This window comes from Mytilus trossulus, chromosome 14 (genome assembly GCF_036588685.1).
Source record: "Mytilus trossulus isolate FHL-02 chromosome 14, PNRI_Mtr1.1.1.hap1, whole genome shotgun sequence".
Classification (NCBI taxonomy): Eukaryota; Metazoa; Mollusca; class Bivalvia; order Mytilida; family Mytilidae; genus Mytilus; species Mytilus trossulus.
In genome coordinates this window covers 23605224-23624237 of record NC_086386.1, presented here as the reverse complement: position 1 = coordinate 23624237, position 19014 = coordinate 23605224, and the positions used below count along the sequence as shown (strand labels likewise).

Genomic DNA, 19014 nt, shown 5'->3' with positions numbered 1-19014 from the left:
AATTTTCTCAATTATTTTTTTTTGTATCATTTTTTACGAATGGCAGAATGTTAAACTTACAATTTGCAAGGTTTGTTTGCAACTATGTGCATTACCCGAACTTTTTTTTTTTTAACATCATACAGAAAATATACTGTATCAAAAACAATTATGAAAAAAGAGGGACGAAAGATCCCAAAGGGACAGTCAAACTCATATATCTAAAACAAACTGACAACGCCATGGCTAAAAATGAAAAAGACAAACAGACAAACAATAATACACATGACACAACATAGACAACTAAAGAATAAAGAACACGAAACCAACCAAAAACTAGGGGTGATCCCAGGTGCTCCGGAAGGGTAAGCAGATTCTGCTCCACATGTGGCACCCGTCGTGTTGCTTATGGGATAACAAATCCGGTAAATAGTCTAATTACGTAGGTCACATTCATAAAAGGAATGGGATTGTGGTTACGACGTAAGGAACATATCCGATATCATTTGTGAAACGGTTATTCCATAACGGTCAACCAACTCGTGATGGCGTCCGTAAAATTTACGAAGGGATGACTTCAACTTCACTATTTGGAACTCTTGGTTTAATAGCTTCCTTGTGAGTAGCAACCCTCTATCAAGAAAATCATGCTAGGAAATGCAAGCACGAGAATGTCGTATCAATTGTGAGATATATACCCCGTATGCAGGTGTGGTTGGAATGTTGCTACTTAGTAATGGAAAGTTCACAATTGGAAAGCTGAAATCATCTCTTTTGTCGTAAAGTTTTGTTTTTAACCGACCCTCATTGTCAATTTCTAGATGTAGGTCAAGATATGAGGCCGAAGGTGGGGAGAAAAATCTGTTTAAATCATGACAGTTTTGAGAGATGACACTCTTATCTAAATCATGACAGTTTGAAGAGATGACGCTCTGATCTAAATCATGACAGTTTTGAGAGATGACGATCTGATTTATATTTTCAAGGTTTAGAGAGGTGTTGCTCTGATGTTTACTATTTGTTTGGTTGTTGCACTGACCATCCCTAACCTTTTTGTTTTTTTCCTGTTTTTTCTCATTCTTTCTTTATTTTCTTTCACCTTGGTACTTCTTGCCTTTTTACTTTTTTTTGGCATTATCTGAAAAAGAAAACAAAGAAATATTATTTAATATCTTATATTTTAGTTTCTCAAACAAGTTGTGTCAGAGTAAACTACATTTGTAATGTATCAGTTACACAACGCTGAATACTGTGAAGTTAAAATATTGCACCAACCCATACTTGTGCTAACCAAAATCGCATTCATATCAAAATCAGGGAAATTATCCCTGAAAGTAAATTAGCTTCCTTAAAAAAGTTTGTCTAGTTGTCATCATTTTTGCAGACTGTTATTTTCATTGATTACTACAGTATGTGTTTAGATCATTGATGCATAGTGTACTGTGGCTTTGGTAATGAATTCTTTTCAACTTAGCACTTTATTTGGACTTTTTAACTGTTTTGGATTCGAGCGTCATTGAAGAGTCTTTTGAAGACAAAACATGTGTCTGGCTTAAATGCAAAATTCAATCCTGGTATCTACGATGAGTTTATTGTAGTTTGTCAACTTTCTTGTAGTTGATCTATCTTTGATAGTTTGTAATTGGTATCACTAGCCCAGTAGTCAGCACTTCGGTGTTGACATGAATATCAATTATATGGTCATTTTTATAAATTTTCTGTTTTCAAAACTTTGAATTTTTCGAAAAACTAAGGATTTTCTTACCCCAGGATTAGATTACCTTAGCCGTATTTGGCACAACTTTTTGGAATTTTGGATCCTCAATGCTCTTCAACTTCGTATTTATTTGGCTTTTTAACTATTTTGATCTGAGCGTCACTGATGAGTCTTATGTAGACGAAACGCGCGTCTGACGTATAAAATTATAATCCTGGTACTTTTAATAACTATTTACACCACTGGGTCGATGCCACTGCTGGAGGACGTTTCCTCCCCGAGGGTATCACCAGCCCAGTAGTCAGCACTTCGGTGTTGACATGAATATCAATTATATGGTCATTTTTATAAATTTTCTGTTTTCAAAACTTTGAATTTTTCGAAAAACTAAGGATTTTCTTACCCCAGGAGTAGATTACCTTAGCCGTATTTGGCACAACTTTTTGGAATTTGGATCCTCAATGCTCTTCAACTTCGTATTTATTTGGCTTTTTAACTATTTTGATCTGAGCGTCACTGATGAGTCTTATGTAGACGAAACGCGCGTCTGGCGTATAAAATTATAATCCTGGTACTTTTGATATCTATTTACACCACTGGGTCGATGCCACTGCTGGTGGACGTTTCGTCCCCGAGGGTATCACCAGCCCAGTAGTCAGCACTTCGGTGTTGACATGAATATCAATTATATGGTAATTTTTATAAATTTTCTGTTTTCAAAACTTTGAATTTTTCGAAAAACTAAGGATTTTCTTACCCCAGGAGTAGATTACCTTAGCCGTATTTGGCCCAACTTTTTGGAATTTTGGATCCTCAATGCTCTTCAACTTCGTATTTATTTGGCTTTTTAACTATTTTGATCTGAGCGTCACTGATGAGTCTTATGTAGACGAAACGCGCGTCTGGCGTATAAAATTATAATCCTGGTACTTTTGATAACTATTTACACCACTGGGTCGATGCCACTGCTGGTGGACGTTTCGTCCCCGAGGGTATCACCAGCCCAGTAGTCAGCACTTCGGTGTTGACATGAATATCAATTATATGGTCATTTTTATAAATTTTCTGTTTTCAAAACTTTGAATTTTTCGAAAAACTAAGGATTTTCTTACCCCAGGAGTAGATTACCTTAGCCGTATTTGGCCCAACTTTTTGGAATTTTGGATCCTCAATGCTCTTCAACTTCGTATTTATTTGGCTTTTTAACTATTTTGATCTGAGCGTCACTGATGAGTCTTATGTAGACGAAACGCGCGTCTGGCGTATAAAATTATAATCCTGGTACTTTTGATAACTATTTACACATCTAATATAGTTATGTATTTTATTGACAATAGACAACTGATGTATAAATGTCTCTTATTCTCATCTACCTGAAAACTACCAATTTGACAGATATTTGGCAAACAGTTATACCACATCTTCTTTTTAATATACACACAGCAATAACCCATTTTTTTTTTTGGTTTGGAGGTGCTTTGAACTTATTTAATTATCTAGATTTTTAATCTTAATGTTACCATTTAAAGCTGACAAGAAGTATACTTATGTTGATAGTCTAATGCTTAATATCCAGTAACAAATTTTTCCTGCATGTTCAAGAAGAATAAGGATAACCCTGCCAACTACAGTGTTGTTGCAGTTTCACAACTCCATAGCATTAAAAACTATAAGAATGTGTGATTCAATATATATAAAATAGAGACAACATATTATTGACGATGCTGGAAAAGATCTTTTGTAAAAAAAACTATACCAGTACTTATAGAAGCAGTCATTAACAAGACATTTGCCAGACAAATATTTTCAATCATAAGGCATTTATGTCATGTATGTACAGGATATTTATAGATTATTTTTTTTATCTTTATATAATGGGTATTGTGTCCATGGAACACAGATGATGCCCCCACTTGCATATCCTATAAAGTTATAAATGACAGTAAAAGTGATGCTGCCCAAATGTGTACTTGATCTCAGCTACGTGGTAATAAATACTGTGTATTGTGTATAAGTAAAATGACATTTGGTTGAAACAAATTAAAGTAAGGGAAGGGAAATGAAAATTTCTTCAACTTTTCTATTTGTAAAGGGGCATAACTTCAGAACAGAAAAAAATGACATCACAAAAATTGCTGGGTAAACTATGTTTCGTTGTAATACTCATTGTGTATTAGTTTCATTTATAACATTTTGTTTAAACAAACTTAAGTAAGACAACGAAAAACAAACAATTCAGCAATTTTTCCATTTGTAAAGGGACATAATTCTACAATGGTTTACGCGATACCAATGCAATGAGAACTTGATCTGCATTTTGTTTTTACAAACATTGCGTGTAAGTTTCATTACATTTGGGTGAGGCAAATTGAAGTTGGAGAACAGAAATAAAACAAAAAAATTGTGAAGTTTTTCAATTTGTAAGGGCATAACTCTATAACGGGTAAAGTGACATCACCAAAATTTGAACTTGATCTAAGTTAACTAAAAATAAGCATTGTGTGTAAGTTTCATAACATTTTATTGAGGCAAACTTGAGTAAGAGAATGGACACCAACTTTAGAATGCACTGAAGGATAAAACTCAATGCCCCCTCTGCTTAGACAAGGGGCATAAAAACCTCCGCTTAGTTAGGGGGCATAAAAACTAAGAGCCTTCATTGTCTAAAGGATGGAAAAAACAATTTAAACATTCACTCTTTCTTAAAGTCATATGAAACAAGTGACCTGTGAAAAATAATGTTATTCCAATTCTTGAACCAATGCATAAACTTAGTCATCCGTGCAGATTTTATCATTTATTTGTATAAATTTTATCTTATCGTCATTTTTTTTTAATCAGTTAGTGTTGTTGGGAAAATATGGCAGGTAATTAAAGTTTGTACTTTGAAGCTGAAGTTTAACGATTGTCAACTGTTTATCAACAATAAAAAAAAAGCATGGATATTGATCATGTGTTTAATATGTACAATCAGATAAGAGTTAATTTGAAAGGACATCCATGTGTATTGTGATCACCAGATTTTTACGAGATTGGTCACACTGAGGTCACTTTGCATAAGGGAAATATGTCGTCAGGGAATTGCTTCCTTCCAATGAAAATAAAGTAAACTTCTTTTAAATATGAACAAATTAAAGAATTTTCTTCAGAAAAAAGTAAATGTACATAAGTTTATATAATGAAAAATATCCATTGACTTATAATAAAAAACAAGTGCATTTTTTTTTTAATTTGAGGTTTCATATGACTTTTAAAAGTGGCCATTAAGAAATCAAAACACACATTTTTTCTCACATAAAAATGTATCATTTTAAAAAGTTCATTTGCTCTTGGCCAAGGGCATACATGTACGCCTTTGCATCTTCATGTTTATTTACATCCATAATTAAGATCATACAAAATGATATTATTATGAATAAAAAATCTAATACATCTACAATATATTCTTCTTGATTTTCTAATGACTCCTACCAAGTCTAATCTGTTTATGTATCCAGGAATAAAACCAAGTTCTAGGTCTGCACTGTGACCTATAAATGAAAAAGTATTAAAGTATAGCATATAAATTGGCATAACAATCATGACTTAAGTTTTAAGTTCTGTGTGTTTGTTAATAAATAAATAGGAAATATGTCCATAGGGACACTGATGCTGCCTCCGCTAGCATATAACATTATAATGGGATAAAACTCAATAACTGTAAAAGAAACTCTTCCAAAATTTGAACTCAACATGAATTAATTGGTAATAAGCATTATAAATGCATTTCACTAAATTTAGTTGAGAGAAACTTGAGTTGGAGAACAGAAACAAAATATCCTATAAGGTTATAAAGGGACAACACTGAAGAATCAAAGTGCTTGTAATCACCGATGGGTAAAGATTGTTTTAATTTTTTCAGTTAACATTGTATTGTATAAAGCATTGATTCAATTTATTTAACTCCAAGTTTAAAAATATTTTTAGAATGTACATTAGTTTCCAATTTTTCCATTTGTAGAACAGTTGAAGTGACACCACTAAAATTCAAACTTGATCTAAGGTTATATGCATTGTATGTAAGTTTAATAACATTTGGTCAAAGTAAACTAAAGTTAGAGAACAGAAACAAAAAAATCAGCATTTTTTTCATTTGTAAAGGGCATAACTCAACAACTGCAAATGTAATGCCACTAAAATTCATCACAACATTTGGTTGAAGCAAACTAAAGTTAGAGAATGGAAAGCAACTTTGGTTATGGCGGGGGCATTAAAAACTCTGATCTGAATGTTTGTTTGCCTTGTTCTATGCAGATATCAAGAATGATAACTCTAAATCCCTGTATACCTATTCAAATCTAGTTAAGTTAGTTAAAAACAATTAGTTAAATCAAAACTGAATTTTAAGACATTGTGATTAATTTACATTATGTATGTGCCTGTCCCAAGTCAGGAAGGTTGTGGTTTGTTGCTGTGTAACACATTTGTTTTTTGTTCTTTGCTTTGTACATAAAACAGAGTGTTTGTATTCCTGTTTCTGTTGTTTTACATTTGTCCTTTCAGGCCTTTTATAGTCGATTATGTGGTATAGGCTATGCTGATTTTTTGGAGGATTTACAATTACCTATAATTATTAATTTCTGTGTCATATGATCTCTTGTTGAGAGATGTCTAAACTGGCAATCATACCATAACTTATAATTCTTATATTAACCAATATTTGTCAAAATGAGCCTTTCATTTGTTTTTATCAATTTATATTTTAACCATGTTTAAAGACTGATGGGATGGGGTTTCAAACCTCAATTTTAAGAGATGATCAAAACCAAGTTTGGTTGAATGGTAGTTACATGATTTTAGTGACTTATTTTTCTATTTAAATTTCCATTCTACCTTCTCCCTTAGAGAAAATATTTGAACCATACAGCTTCATGAAATATATCTGTTTAAAAAGATTATTAAAAGAATCATGAAAAAAAATAGTAATAGAACCCTTTATCTGGCCTGAGAAGGCTACAGCAAGTGTAAAAAGTCAATGTTGACTACAAAAAGCAGTACAATAAATAAACAATATACTTGATGTATAGATATAGGAAGCTGTGTTATGAGTGCCAATGAGACAACTCTCCATCCAAGTGACAATTTATAAAAGTAAACCATTATAGGTCAATGTACAGTCTTCAACACGGAGCCTTGGCTCAAACTGAACAACAAGCTACAAAGGGCTCCAAAATTACTTAGTGTAAAACCATTCAAATGGCAAAACCAATGGTCTAATCTATAAAAAATGTGTCGCTCACCTTGGTCTATGTGCATATCATAAACGAATAAAAATTTACAAAATTTACAAAATTTGTGAAAATGTTAAAATTGACTATAAAGGGCAATAAATCCTTAAGGGGTTAATTGACCATTTTGATTATCGTGACTTATTTATAGATCTTACTTTGCTGTTCACTATTGCTGTTTACAGTTTATCTCTATCTATAATAATATTCAAGATAATAACCAAAAGCTGCAAAATTTTCTGAAAACTACCAATTCTGGGGCAGCAACCCAACAACAGGTTGCATGATTGGTCTGAAAATTTCAGGGCAGATAGACTTTGACCTAACGAACAAATGTATATTCATCAAATTTGCTTTAAATGCTTTGGTTTTGAAATTTTAGCCAAAAACTGCATTTTACCCCATGTACTATTTTAGCCATTTCGGCAATTTTGGTTAGCAGGCAGGGTCATCAGACCCATTTTTTTTTTTAAAACATACCCTAATGATAATTGTGGACCAGTTTGGTTAAATATGTCTGAGTAGTTTCAGAGAAGAAGATTATCTACAAGTTTATAACAAAAATTTACGAAAAATTGACTATAAAGGACAATAACTCCTTAAAGGGTTAACTGACCATGTTGGTCATGTTGACTTATTTGTAGATCTTACTTTGCTGAACATAATTGCTGTTTACAGTTTAACTCTATCTATATTAATATTCAAGATAATAACAAAAAACGGCAAAATTTCCTTAAAATTACCAATTCTGGGACAGCAACTCTAATTCATCTGAAAATGTCAGGGCAGATAGATCTTTACCTGATTAACAACTTTTTTCCCATGTCAGATTTGCACTAAATGCTTTGGTTTCAGAGATATAAGCGTAAAACTGCATATTACCCCAATGTTCTATTTTTAGCCATGGCGGTGGTTGGCCAGGTCACAAGACAAAATTTTAAAACTAGATCCCCCAATGATGATTATGTCCAAGTTTGGTTAAATTTGGCCCAGTAGTTTCCGGAGAAGATTTTTGTAAACGTTAACGACGACGGACGCAGGACAACAATGGTCGCCAGGTGAGCTAAAAATGAGAATATATGAAGGCACCATTTATTTTTTTCATTTTTTAACCTGTTGGTCTAACATGAGTTTGATTAAGACACCAGTCATGTGCATATTGCAAGCATAACAGGATTTGTTTTATCACACTTCTTTGTTTTATTCGGACTGAATTATCCTTACCAGGATATAAAGTAGGCGGCCAACTGTGACCTTTAGCTTAACCACTGCTAATTCTCCAGTAATTATATTGTGATCTGAAAATCAAAATGGAATGTTAATAGAACTGACAAATTCTTAAAACTAATATTTTCAGTATCAATATAAAATAATATTTCTTCACAAAGTGTGGATTTTCAATTGACAATTAACCCAGCATATTAAGAAAGACATTAATAAAAAGCAAATTTGTCAGTGTTGGCAAGGGTGTCTAAGAAAGAATACTTTAAATTTCTTTGCTTTCTAAACTTTTGGTCTCAAATGTGTTTTGTTAGTTCATGTAGTTCACTGAATATTTTTTTCCTGTTTAGTTAAACGTTTGGTCTCAAATATGTTTGATGAAGCCAACTTAACTTATTTCAATATTTCTTTGCTTTCTGAAAATGTTCTCAGATGTGTTTGATCTTTACTTTTGTTAGCCACCTTAACTTTTGGTCTTTGATGTTTGATGAAATTAATTGCTTACTTTCTAAATTTTAGGTGGCAAATGTGTTGAATAGCATGAATAAAAATGAACATAACTTTTGGCAACTTTCTAAATTTTTGGTCTCAAATGCAGTGGCGGATCCAGGGGGCTCTGAGGGTTTGAACCCCCCTTTTTTGACCGATCAATGCATTTGAATGGGAGCACATAGTTGGAACCCCCCCTTTACTCTGGGTTGGGACCCCCCTTTTTAAAATGGCTGGATCCGCATCTGCAAATGTCATGAACGTACTTAATTAAGAAACTTGTCATGCATTGTCATGTGCACCTAATGATATGAAAAGGTTTTTTTTATGACTCAGATTTTTACATTCTTACTAATAATAATCCTTACTAAATTATACAGGATGCAACCAACTGTGACCATAAGACCAGTCAAGTGCTAATTCTCCAATGCTTATTATCTGAAAATAAAAAAGAAAAGATAATGGATCTTATCGTCTGTTTATGTGGATCCTAAGTCTTTCTCGTTACTCGTTTTATGAAGATTAGACCGTTGGTTTTCCCTTTTGAATGGTACATGTACATGTATTACACTAGTAATTTGTGGGGCCCTTTGTAGCTTGCTGTTCAATGTGAGCCAAAGCTCTGTGTTGAAGGCTGTACCTTGACCTATAATGGTTTACTTTTATGAATTGTTACTTGGATGGAGAGTTGTCTAATTGGCACTCATGCCACATCTTCCTTTATCTGACTTATAAATTGCATTGAAGACCTGTTGGTGACCTTCTGCTGCTCTCTGCTTTATGGTCGGGTTGTTGTCTCTTTGACACGTTCCCCATTTCCATTCTCAATTTTCAGTCAGGGGACTTACTGAAATAAGTGATTTTTAAATCAATTATTTGAGTAGTAAAGTAGTTTTGTCACAAATTGGGATTTTGTATTTTTTTATAAATTTTAAACACATAGGTTTAAATAATATCTTTTAATTTATAGTAAAATTTAAAAATATGATCTTTTGCTTCTGTTTAGTAGCAATGTTTATGCCTTTTATGCTATCATTTAGCTGAAAATTCTACTTTAGTTAAAAAAATGCTATAATAAAGGCTTTACATAATGAACTGATACTTTCTTAAAAGATTTTTCACAGCAGTGGGAGTATTTTTCCTGTGAAGTTCAAGGTTTCATCTTTTAGATTATGTAATAAAATTCGACTGTTCGCGATAAAAATTTCGCTGTTCGGGGGTGTTGAAATTAGTGGGGGTTATGAAAAGAATGATACTTAAAGAAGTGATTTTTGGAAGGAAATTGAGGTCTGATACTTAAACAAGTGATTTGTATGTCATTATCCTAGATTCATTACAACAGTGTTCCAGCTAGGATTTCAAAGGGCAGGGTGCCAATCCTGAAAAGAGCATTTAACGCGTGATATGATAATATGAAAAGGGCATGTTTTAATAAGATATTAATCAAACATTATGTTTATTCGTTGAAACACAGGTTATACAAGAACAACATCATTAGACCATATAGAACTCCATCTTTCTACTTTTTAGGCTGAAAACTTGTAAAGCAGCTTGTCACACAAGTTTTTAGATCATTGCTAGGCATCAACTGAAATGACCTGGTCATCCTAGACAACACAGATGTTGATTCCGATAAGTTAAGAAACATAATTAGTCCCTGGATCATTAGTATTTTATATTTAAAGCTACAATTCTCCTAGTGATTAATTTGTACTACTTACATAGGTGATTATTAAAGAAAGACAACTCTAACTTCCAACATTTATGAGAATAATGTTACTTGAATGTTTAATGAAAGGGGCACTAGCTACGAGATATATAAAAAAAATCTAAAGTTTGATTTTTTTTTGTTCAATCAATAATGAAAGTGAAATAGTGAAATAACTGTTGCCTTTTGCAGTCAAAAAGGTTAAATTTTGTCAAATTACGCTAAGAAACATTGATAATTAGGTTTTCACTTGCAAGTGAATGAGGCGACCTCTTTTAATCTGTATTCATGTGAACTTCAATTTTTTTGTAATGACTTTAGATAGCTTATTTCATAGTAACATATATACAAATGTACTATGTAACATTCACCTTTCGATTCTGATTGTAAACCGGAAGACTGGTTGTATCAATTTGATTGTAAATGAAGGAATGAATTCAGAATTACGATACGAAATTTCTTCAGATATTATCAAGTTGCAGTTAATAATTGTGTATTTACTTTACAGCACATTTCAGTCAGTATGTAGCTAATGGTAATATCTTTGGTTAGCTTGCTTGTTAGCTGAACCGTGAATTGTTAGGTAAGGTAAACTTCCCTCTTTTAAAGTAGCTTAGTCCTACAGAGATATAGATTGTTTATCTGTTGGGCTAGTCTACTATTAAAGGAGGGAAGTTTACCTTACCTAACAATGACTTCACGGTTCAGCTTACAGGCAAGCTAACAAAAGATATATTACCATTAGCTACATACTGACTGAAATGTGCTGTAAACAGTGTTAATCTACATTTTGTACCTGCACAAGTGATTAGTAATCTTTGGCCAGATAACCCTCATGGCATTGAAACTGTAATCAGGAGGAACTTTTGAAATATAATACAATATTAAACCTACATGTTCGGGTTAATTAATTATTATTGCTAAAAAAAGTGGCAGCTGCTAGAAAAAGGAAAACAAATTTTGACAATGGCGGATATCATTTGATCATGGCGGAAGATAATTTAATGATGGTGGGTATCTTTGACGATGGCACATGATATTTTAACAATGGCTGGCCTCCATCCTTAAAGATGACAATACCACTATTAAAACAAGGCATACTCATAGTTATATATATATACTTTAATTCAGGCACGGACCGCTATATCACGGGTGTGTTCTAATATCATATATACTTTTACCTGTAAACCAGAAAATAATTGGTCACCTCCGGTTTATCAAATGTTATTTTTAGTCTAGTTTATTTATTTAAATTACAAAACATGGATTCCGAGTATTTGTCCATGAAAAAAATCAAAATTTGTTACTCCCTGTTTTCCCAAGGTCACTCCTATAAGATGCCATTAAATTGTATCAGACCTAATATAACATATCTTCATTACATAAAAGCAGACATTTTACACTAGTTCTTTTATATATATCTTTCAAAGTGTTGGAGAAAATGCAAAAAGATGGAAAAGTCCAAATTTAGAACTTGACCTTGACCTTTGACCTTGGCCTCATTTTCTAAGTTAGGACCCAGGGATCTCTACGGCGATTTTTACGGCATTGCAATTTCTTTTCTCTACGAAAATTCTTGCGAGATATCGTTGTTTTATGAACTTTCAATACATGTATGCCCTGCTGACTGCAAGGTCGATCAGACTTGCAGTTTCAGAGAACACGTGGAATTTTTTTTCAGGCGAGAGGTAAAAACAATATTAAATTTTAAAAATATTAATATTAAAAATAGACCACACGACCACCTGGGCTCTTAATCCTTAGAGAGCCCAGGTGGTCGTGTGGTCTAGCGGGATGGCTGCAGTGCAGGCGATTAGGTGTCACGATATCACAGTAGCATGGGTTCGAATCCCGGCGAGGGAAGAACCAAAAATTTGCGAAAGCAAATTTACAGATCTAACATTGTTGGGTTGATGTTTAGACGAGTTGTATATATATATATATATGTATATATAATGGAACAATAATGTTGATATAAATCAGATAAATATTGTGCTAAACTTTTCAATTTATTTATAACTTTTTATTATATTATCATTAAATTCTTTTCTTGAAAACTTATAAAGGGGAAACTGATATTTATGGTATAGTTGCCAATGAGATAACAGTCTGAAAACTTATCACTTGAGCCCAAGTCTCTGTTAGCAGTGACAGTTATATAACAAGTGTCTTGCTCATACATCAACAATCAATACATCCCATTGTTTTAAGGCAAATGAGGAAAATATAAGAGTAACAGTAGCTTTTGCCTTACTACATGCACAAGAGAATATTAGAAATTATAACATGAATAAGTAAATATCAGAAGCAAAAAAGACAGGACTTATCCACTGGTCTTTTAGTAAAGTATGCCTTTACTAATCCTTAGAGGAGCTGCTGTATACTAGAAAAAATGATGTTGATGATTTGACCCCATCAATCAGCATTTTAGCATTACATTATTGTCAATTGCTAACTGCTCTATTTGTTCCAACCTGTTTGAGAGTCAAAATGTATACCTAGGATGGGAATTAAACCCATGTACGTTCGTTACTTTATTGTTCTTTGTGTACATAAAATGTGCATGTACATGCAATATATCAATTGCAAAAAATGCTGTAATGTATCATTACACCCTCATAAGTTATGGACCAAGTAAAGGAAGTCCCTGCACCTACCTAGACGTATTTCTTGGGTAAGAAGTTTTATATAAATCTTAAAAGTATAACACGAAAGGTTATTGGTAAGTATATAGTAACATCAACGTGCAATTCAGGTAAACAAACTGTCAAACATAAACAATCTACCACGTGTTTGTCTGCTGTGTTTGAATTCAAAACGACCCATCAAGGCTTATTTACACGAATGTTTGCTCAAGCAGACAGTTAAACATGTTCGTTTACCTTATGGGGTCTGTTAAGAATGGATTTGCTGTCCTAATTTGTGTATGCATGGAAATATAAAGAAGATAATATTGATTTTTACCGTAACTTTTGAATACACAACATCCCCATGGTATCCCCACAAAACACATGGCTACTTTGTAACGACGGTTGGTAACGTGTAGCCACTTTCTTACGGCAAATGTAATTGGATGATCTTCAAAGATCAATAATAAAATTGCTCATAAATGATTGGATACGAATTTGTGTCAGATTATAAATAGATGAAAAAATGTAAACATTGAAATCCGCCATCTTGACGTAGGAAACAAACTAATTTTCAGTCCTGGATTAAAGGACATTGCGCACATTGCCAGCGTATCATGCATAAACAGTCATCTGCAAATATATCTTTCATTTTGCGTTTTAAACTTACTTTTCTATGTTTTAGTTAATTTAATGTTTTAATTTACTACAGAATGGGACGTCGTTTTCAAAAATTCCATAGAAAAAATTATAGGTGGCGCTGTTTGTGGGCGTAAACATTTTACATACGGGTTCTTTTTTTGTCGACAAATTGACCTCTATCTGTCAGATTCAGGCGTTTGCCTTCCAACTGTACATTTGATTTTGACTTATTTTATTTTAACCGTTCATGACATTTAATCTTTGGTTGGAAAATAGACACAAAGAGTGGCTAATTAAGTAATTCTGACAGTGTCATACATTATAATACATAAATTTTCCTCGTACAAGTTGCCCATGCAAGTTCAATAATAGTAACTTTCAAAATACAAAAAACCTAGTTTACTGTTAAATTGACAATTCATTTCTTGTTTTAATAATCCATCAAAAATGATTTAGAGAAAACTCAACTTGAAGTTAAACAAGAAAATGTCCATAGTACATGGATACCCCATCCACACGTACTATTATTTTCTATGTTCAGTGGACTGTGAAAATGGTGGGAAATCTCTAATTTGGCTTTACAATTAGAAAGATCATATCATTAGGAACATGTATACTATACTAAAAAGATACAGGTAATAGATGTATACTTGTAGTATACTTGTACCATATATCAAAAACGGCAACATTATTAAGGTTTTCTCACTGCTCGACAGAAGACACAAACCATTGGATCAGTAAAATACACACCGTTACAATCCAAGCAATAATGTAAGCTTTGGTCTTTCCAAAATCCTTATCTTGCTTGTTTCAATTTTCCGTTTCCAATGAATTTACAAACGTCTTTTATCGTTAATGACTTGACCGTTTGGAACGAGGTACAAATTCACTATTGTGATTACTTGGCGCTATTTTAGGTCTCAAATGTATTATATTATCTCGAGCTGTTGAGTAACAAAACGGGTTGATATATATTCATGTCTTCCATATGACCATTAGCAAGAGTCTTGAATACTTTCTACTACATGAATATATCTGCTATAACGGGTCCGTTTTCATGCCCGATCTACGATAGTAAAGAGGCATTATGATTTCTGGTCTGTGCGTCCGTCTGTTTGTAAATCTGTGTGTCCTTCCGTTCGTCTTTGCGTCCGTCCGTGCATCCTTCCGCTCGTCCGTCTGTCCCGCTTCAGGTTAAAGTTTTTGGTCAAGGTATTTTTTGATGAACTTGAAACTTAGTACACTTATTGCTTATGATATGATTTTTCTTATTCTACAGTCAAATTAGTCTTTTGACCCCAATTTTATGGTTCACTGAACATTAGAGTGGGAGTTTCAGGTTAAAGTTTTTTGGTCAAGGTAGTTTTTGATGAAGTCACATCAACTTGAAACTAAGAATACATGTTCTTGATGCTATGACCTTTCTTGTTTTAATGCCAAATTAGATTTTTAACTCAATTTCACGGTCCATTGAACATGGAAAATGATAGTGCGAGTGGCTCTGTGTACTTTGATCATTCTTGTTTACATTTATGATATTTGGTTCTATTTAAAAGGTCCTAAAATGTATATATTTATCAAAGGTATTGGTCATGACATTGTGATGGTCAAGTGCGTGTTTACTATTAACACGTGTGTGTGTTTATGTTCAATTTGATTGGATTGCATATACCCGTAATGCCGGTTTTACGGGTATGATTTTCGTAACAAGCATGATTAAGTATTACTTAAGATTGAGAAAATAAAGTTATTCGAGGGTTGCCTATAGTTCAACGTAGCAGCATTCGTTATTGTGGTATGTCTGACTCCGAGGAACTTTAAGATTCCGACCATGAATCTTTGCCAGCTGGTACTAGTGTACATTCGTTGCGTGATGATATTTCTGCACATCATACTGGGAATAACGACTCGGTGGATAATTTCTCGCTGTTTAAAACCTATCTTAACGGGAAGATCGCTACTCTTCACAAATACTAGGCAGTTGGTAACGAGAAGTTTGCTACCAAACACAAACAAGAAGTTCAAGTTAAACTCAAAGGTGAGGGTAACCAGATTCAATTCAACTTTAATTGTGAAATCATGGCCGACCTTGTTAAGCTCCAGAAGCGTATTTCTGATTATGATGCAGCATCTCTTAAATTGGTATCTGGTGCTGATATAACTTTAATATAATCTGGTTAACCTTTTACATGTGAGAGCACTGAAAAGATCGGACAAAAGACCGGTATTTCTATCTCCAGATCAACACGGACACATAAAAATAGAACACCTGTGCCAAGTCAGGAATATGACAGCTGTTTTCCGATCGTTTGATATGTTTAAGCTTTTTGTTTTGACATTTTTTAAAGCAGTTTCCGTCTGGTATTTTCTTTGGAGTACAGCACTTTTGATATTTTATTTTGTACTAGATATCTCTGATCAATGAGGGGCGAAAGATACCAAAGAGACATTCACACTAATGTATTGAAAATAAAAATATTTTTATTCAAATACACAATAATGAAACATAATTTAACTTCTATTACATCTTTTAATCACAAAATCATCATAAATAAAGGCAACAGTAGTATACCGCTGTTCAAAACTCATAAATCCATGGACAAAAAACAAAATCGGGGTAACAAACTAAAACCGAGGGAAACGCATTAAATATAAGAGGAGAACAACAACACAACACCGAAACGTACCAAGCAACAGACAAAACACCACGAGAATAACAAATATAACATCAAAACCAAATATATGAATTAGGGATAGACAAGTACCGTGCCACGTCTTATCTCAAAAATAAGAGAAAACACAAACGACTCAACGTTAAAATGCAACACACAGAAACGAACAATATTATAACAATGGCCATCTTCCTGACTTGGTACAGGACACTTTTAAAGGGGAATAAAAGTGGTGGGTTGAACCTGGTTTTATGGCATGCCAAACCTCGCACTTTAATGGCACAGTTAAATATAACATTGAAATGAAAACAAAATATTACAGGACTACAATACAAATAAAAAGCAGAACATTCCCAATATACCTTTTCTGAGACTACAATATTTGATCCTGCGCCTTTTTCAAATATTTTGCATTGATGTAAATTAATATTGAAGACAAAAAAGGTACATCCTGATGTTATCTTACAAATGATAGCACATTCTATCATGCTCATACTATCAACCAATAATATAATGCTCACGACGTCGCATGATTTATCTTGTCCACAAAACCTTCCATTAACACGTGTCATTTCTGTAACGAAAAAATGTATTATTTTAAACTTGCAGTGAGGTAGAGATTTGCCTTATGATGAAGGTCTCGATATAACTTTGATATGGCTAACATTTGTTTATCAAAGCGTTATTTATTTCCTTTCAGGTTCCCATACATGATTTTTTTTTGTGAATTGATAACCAACACGACGGGTGCCACATAGGAGCAAGATGTGGCGCACCTGAGATCAGTCCCAGTTTTAGTGGGGTTCGTGTTGCTGTTATACCCCTATTTTTACACTTTTACCGATTATGTCTGTTTGTTTGGTCACGCACCGTTTTCAATATGATGGAAGTTGATGCAACTGTCATACAAGTGAGAGGTTTAGCTAGCTATAAAACCAGGTTCAAACCGCCATTTTCTACATATTACGAAAAGGCCTGTACCAATCCAGGAATATGACAGTTGTTATCCATTCGTGTGATGTGTTTGCGCCTTTGATTTTGCTTTTTTATTAGGGACTTTATGTTTTGAATTTTCCTCGGAGTTCAGTATTTTTGTGATTTAACTTTACTGACTTTTCAACAAAAAGGTAAAGTTAGGCATGCAATATCGAGAAATATGATCAAATGAAAAATATTGGACATTAACAAAAGTTAACAATAAATATTTTAGAGTATACATATTGTGAAGAAAATTAAAATTGATGTAATTCGAAATATGAATATGATTGTTATTTTAACTTCTTAAAAAAAAAACTATATTATAGTTGTTTTTTTAAGAAGTTGTGAATCATTTTTAGGAATCAAGGAGTTTATATTGCATTGATTTGTTAACTTTCAATTATTTTTTCTTGGCAGATACATTTTTTAAGTGGCATCTACATAATTTTAACAATTTAACAAACGATTACTAACCTGCCTGATTTACCCTGTAATCTAAAGTCTCTCCGAAATTTGAAGCAAAGGTAGCATCGATTACTTTAATCGGACATTGTGGCTGTCCATACAAAATTACCCCACTACCTTGTATACTCCCCAGACCTACAGACACCTCATAAGAATTCCAAGATATCCAATACGGTTTATACTCAGAATTGAGTAGTGTTCCATGATAATAGTAGATATGTTCTTCTATGTACAGCGCTGATATTGTATTACTCCATCCTCCAATAATAACTACGAACTGAGCGTCTTGGAATGTCACCATCACATCCCTGTAACCCCTTGCGTCAAACTGTAAAAAATTGACGTGTGAAAGTGATACTCCTGCTGTCGATATCAATTTAGCGTCTGGATATTCAATTGTAAATTCCAAAGGCAAACCTACAATATCAATACTTCAACACTTAAGTTTTAAATATAAACAGTTACACATTAGAGTAGTAAACGATAGTTTATTTTCCACTGTTATCCTATTATGCATGTTGAACCATTTATTCGGGTAGAACTAGATTAAGCGAAACAAATCTAGCTTATTACTCATTAATACGTTTAAAATACTGCTAACCAACTAATCTTATCGAGTAATTTATTATTGCAAATTATTATTGCCAGTAGAAAATAATTGCGAATATAAATTGTCGCGTACACGTACACTTGGATCCCTTCTTATTCAACTACATCAAATAATTTGAAAAAGTCGCGAACTGTGCATGAAAAGGCTAACACAGATGAATTACAGTAATTGTTGATCTATCAATGATAAGGGCTTAAGAATAAGTAACTGAAAGGATTTATAATTTTACATAAAATTAAATTAATTTACGGGCCTTTTTAACTTTTTGATTGTAAATTTTAGGATATGGTATCCTGATTGCAAACTTCTGAAATGTTTGTATCTATGAAATAAATTTGTAATTTTTTTAATTAAATCAAGGAAAGATTAGTATTCCGTTGTTCAAAAGTCATAAATCGATTAAGAGTAAACAAATCCGGCTTTCAAAAAGAATACTTTTCTTACATAAATAGAGATTTTTTGGCAAAACAATGGACATGTATCAGCTACAAGCACCTTTATGTTATGTTAAAAAAAAAGGGATATTTCTATAATTTTAGCATGTGTGATTTAACATTTAATAGTTTTAAATGAAAGTGACTAAATTATGTACAGTCTTATTTTTTCAAATGTATGTTGTATTTAATGCTAATACATCAC

At 33.0% G+C, this 19014-nt stretch overlaps 1 protein-coding gene across 1 annotated transcript in view; it reads right to left on the bottom strand.

The window, feature by feature from the left end:
* LOC134697598 (short-chain collagen C4-like) overlaps positions 1–18066 on the bottom strand; it is a 45650-nt gene extending 27584 nt beyond the window's left edge. Inside the window, exon 1 of the mRNA XM_063559881.1 lies at positions 17775–18066. Coding sequence (XP_063415951.1) covers positions 17775–18066 — 292 coding nt within the window. The remainder of the gene's footprint in view (positions 1–17774) is intronic.
* Between the last annotated feature and the right edge of the window lie 948 nt (positions 18067–19014).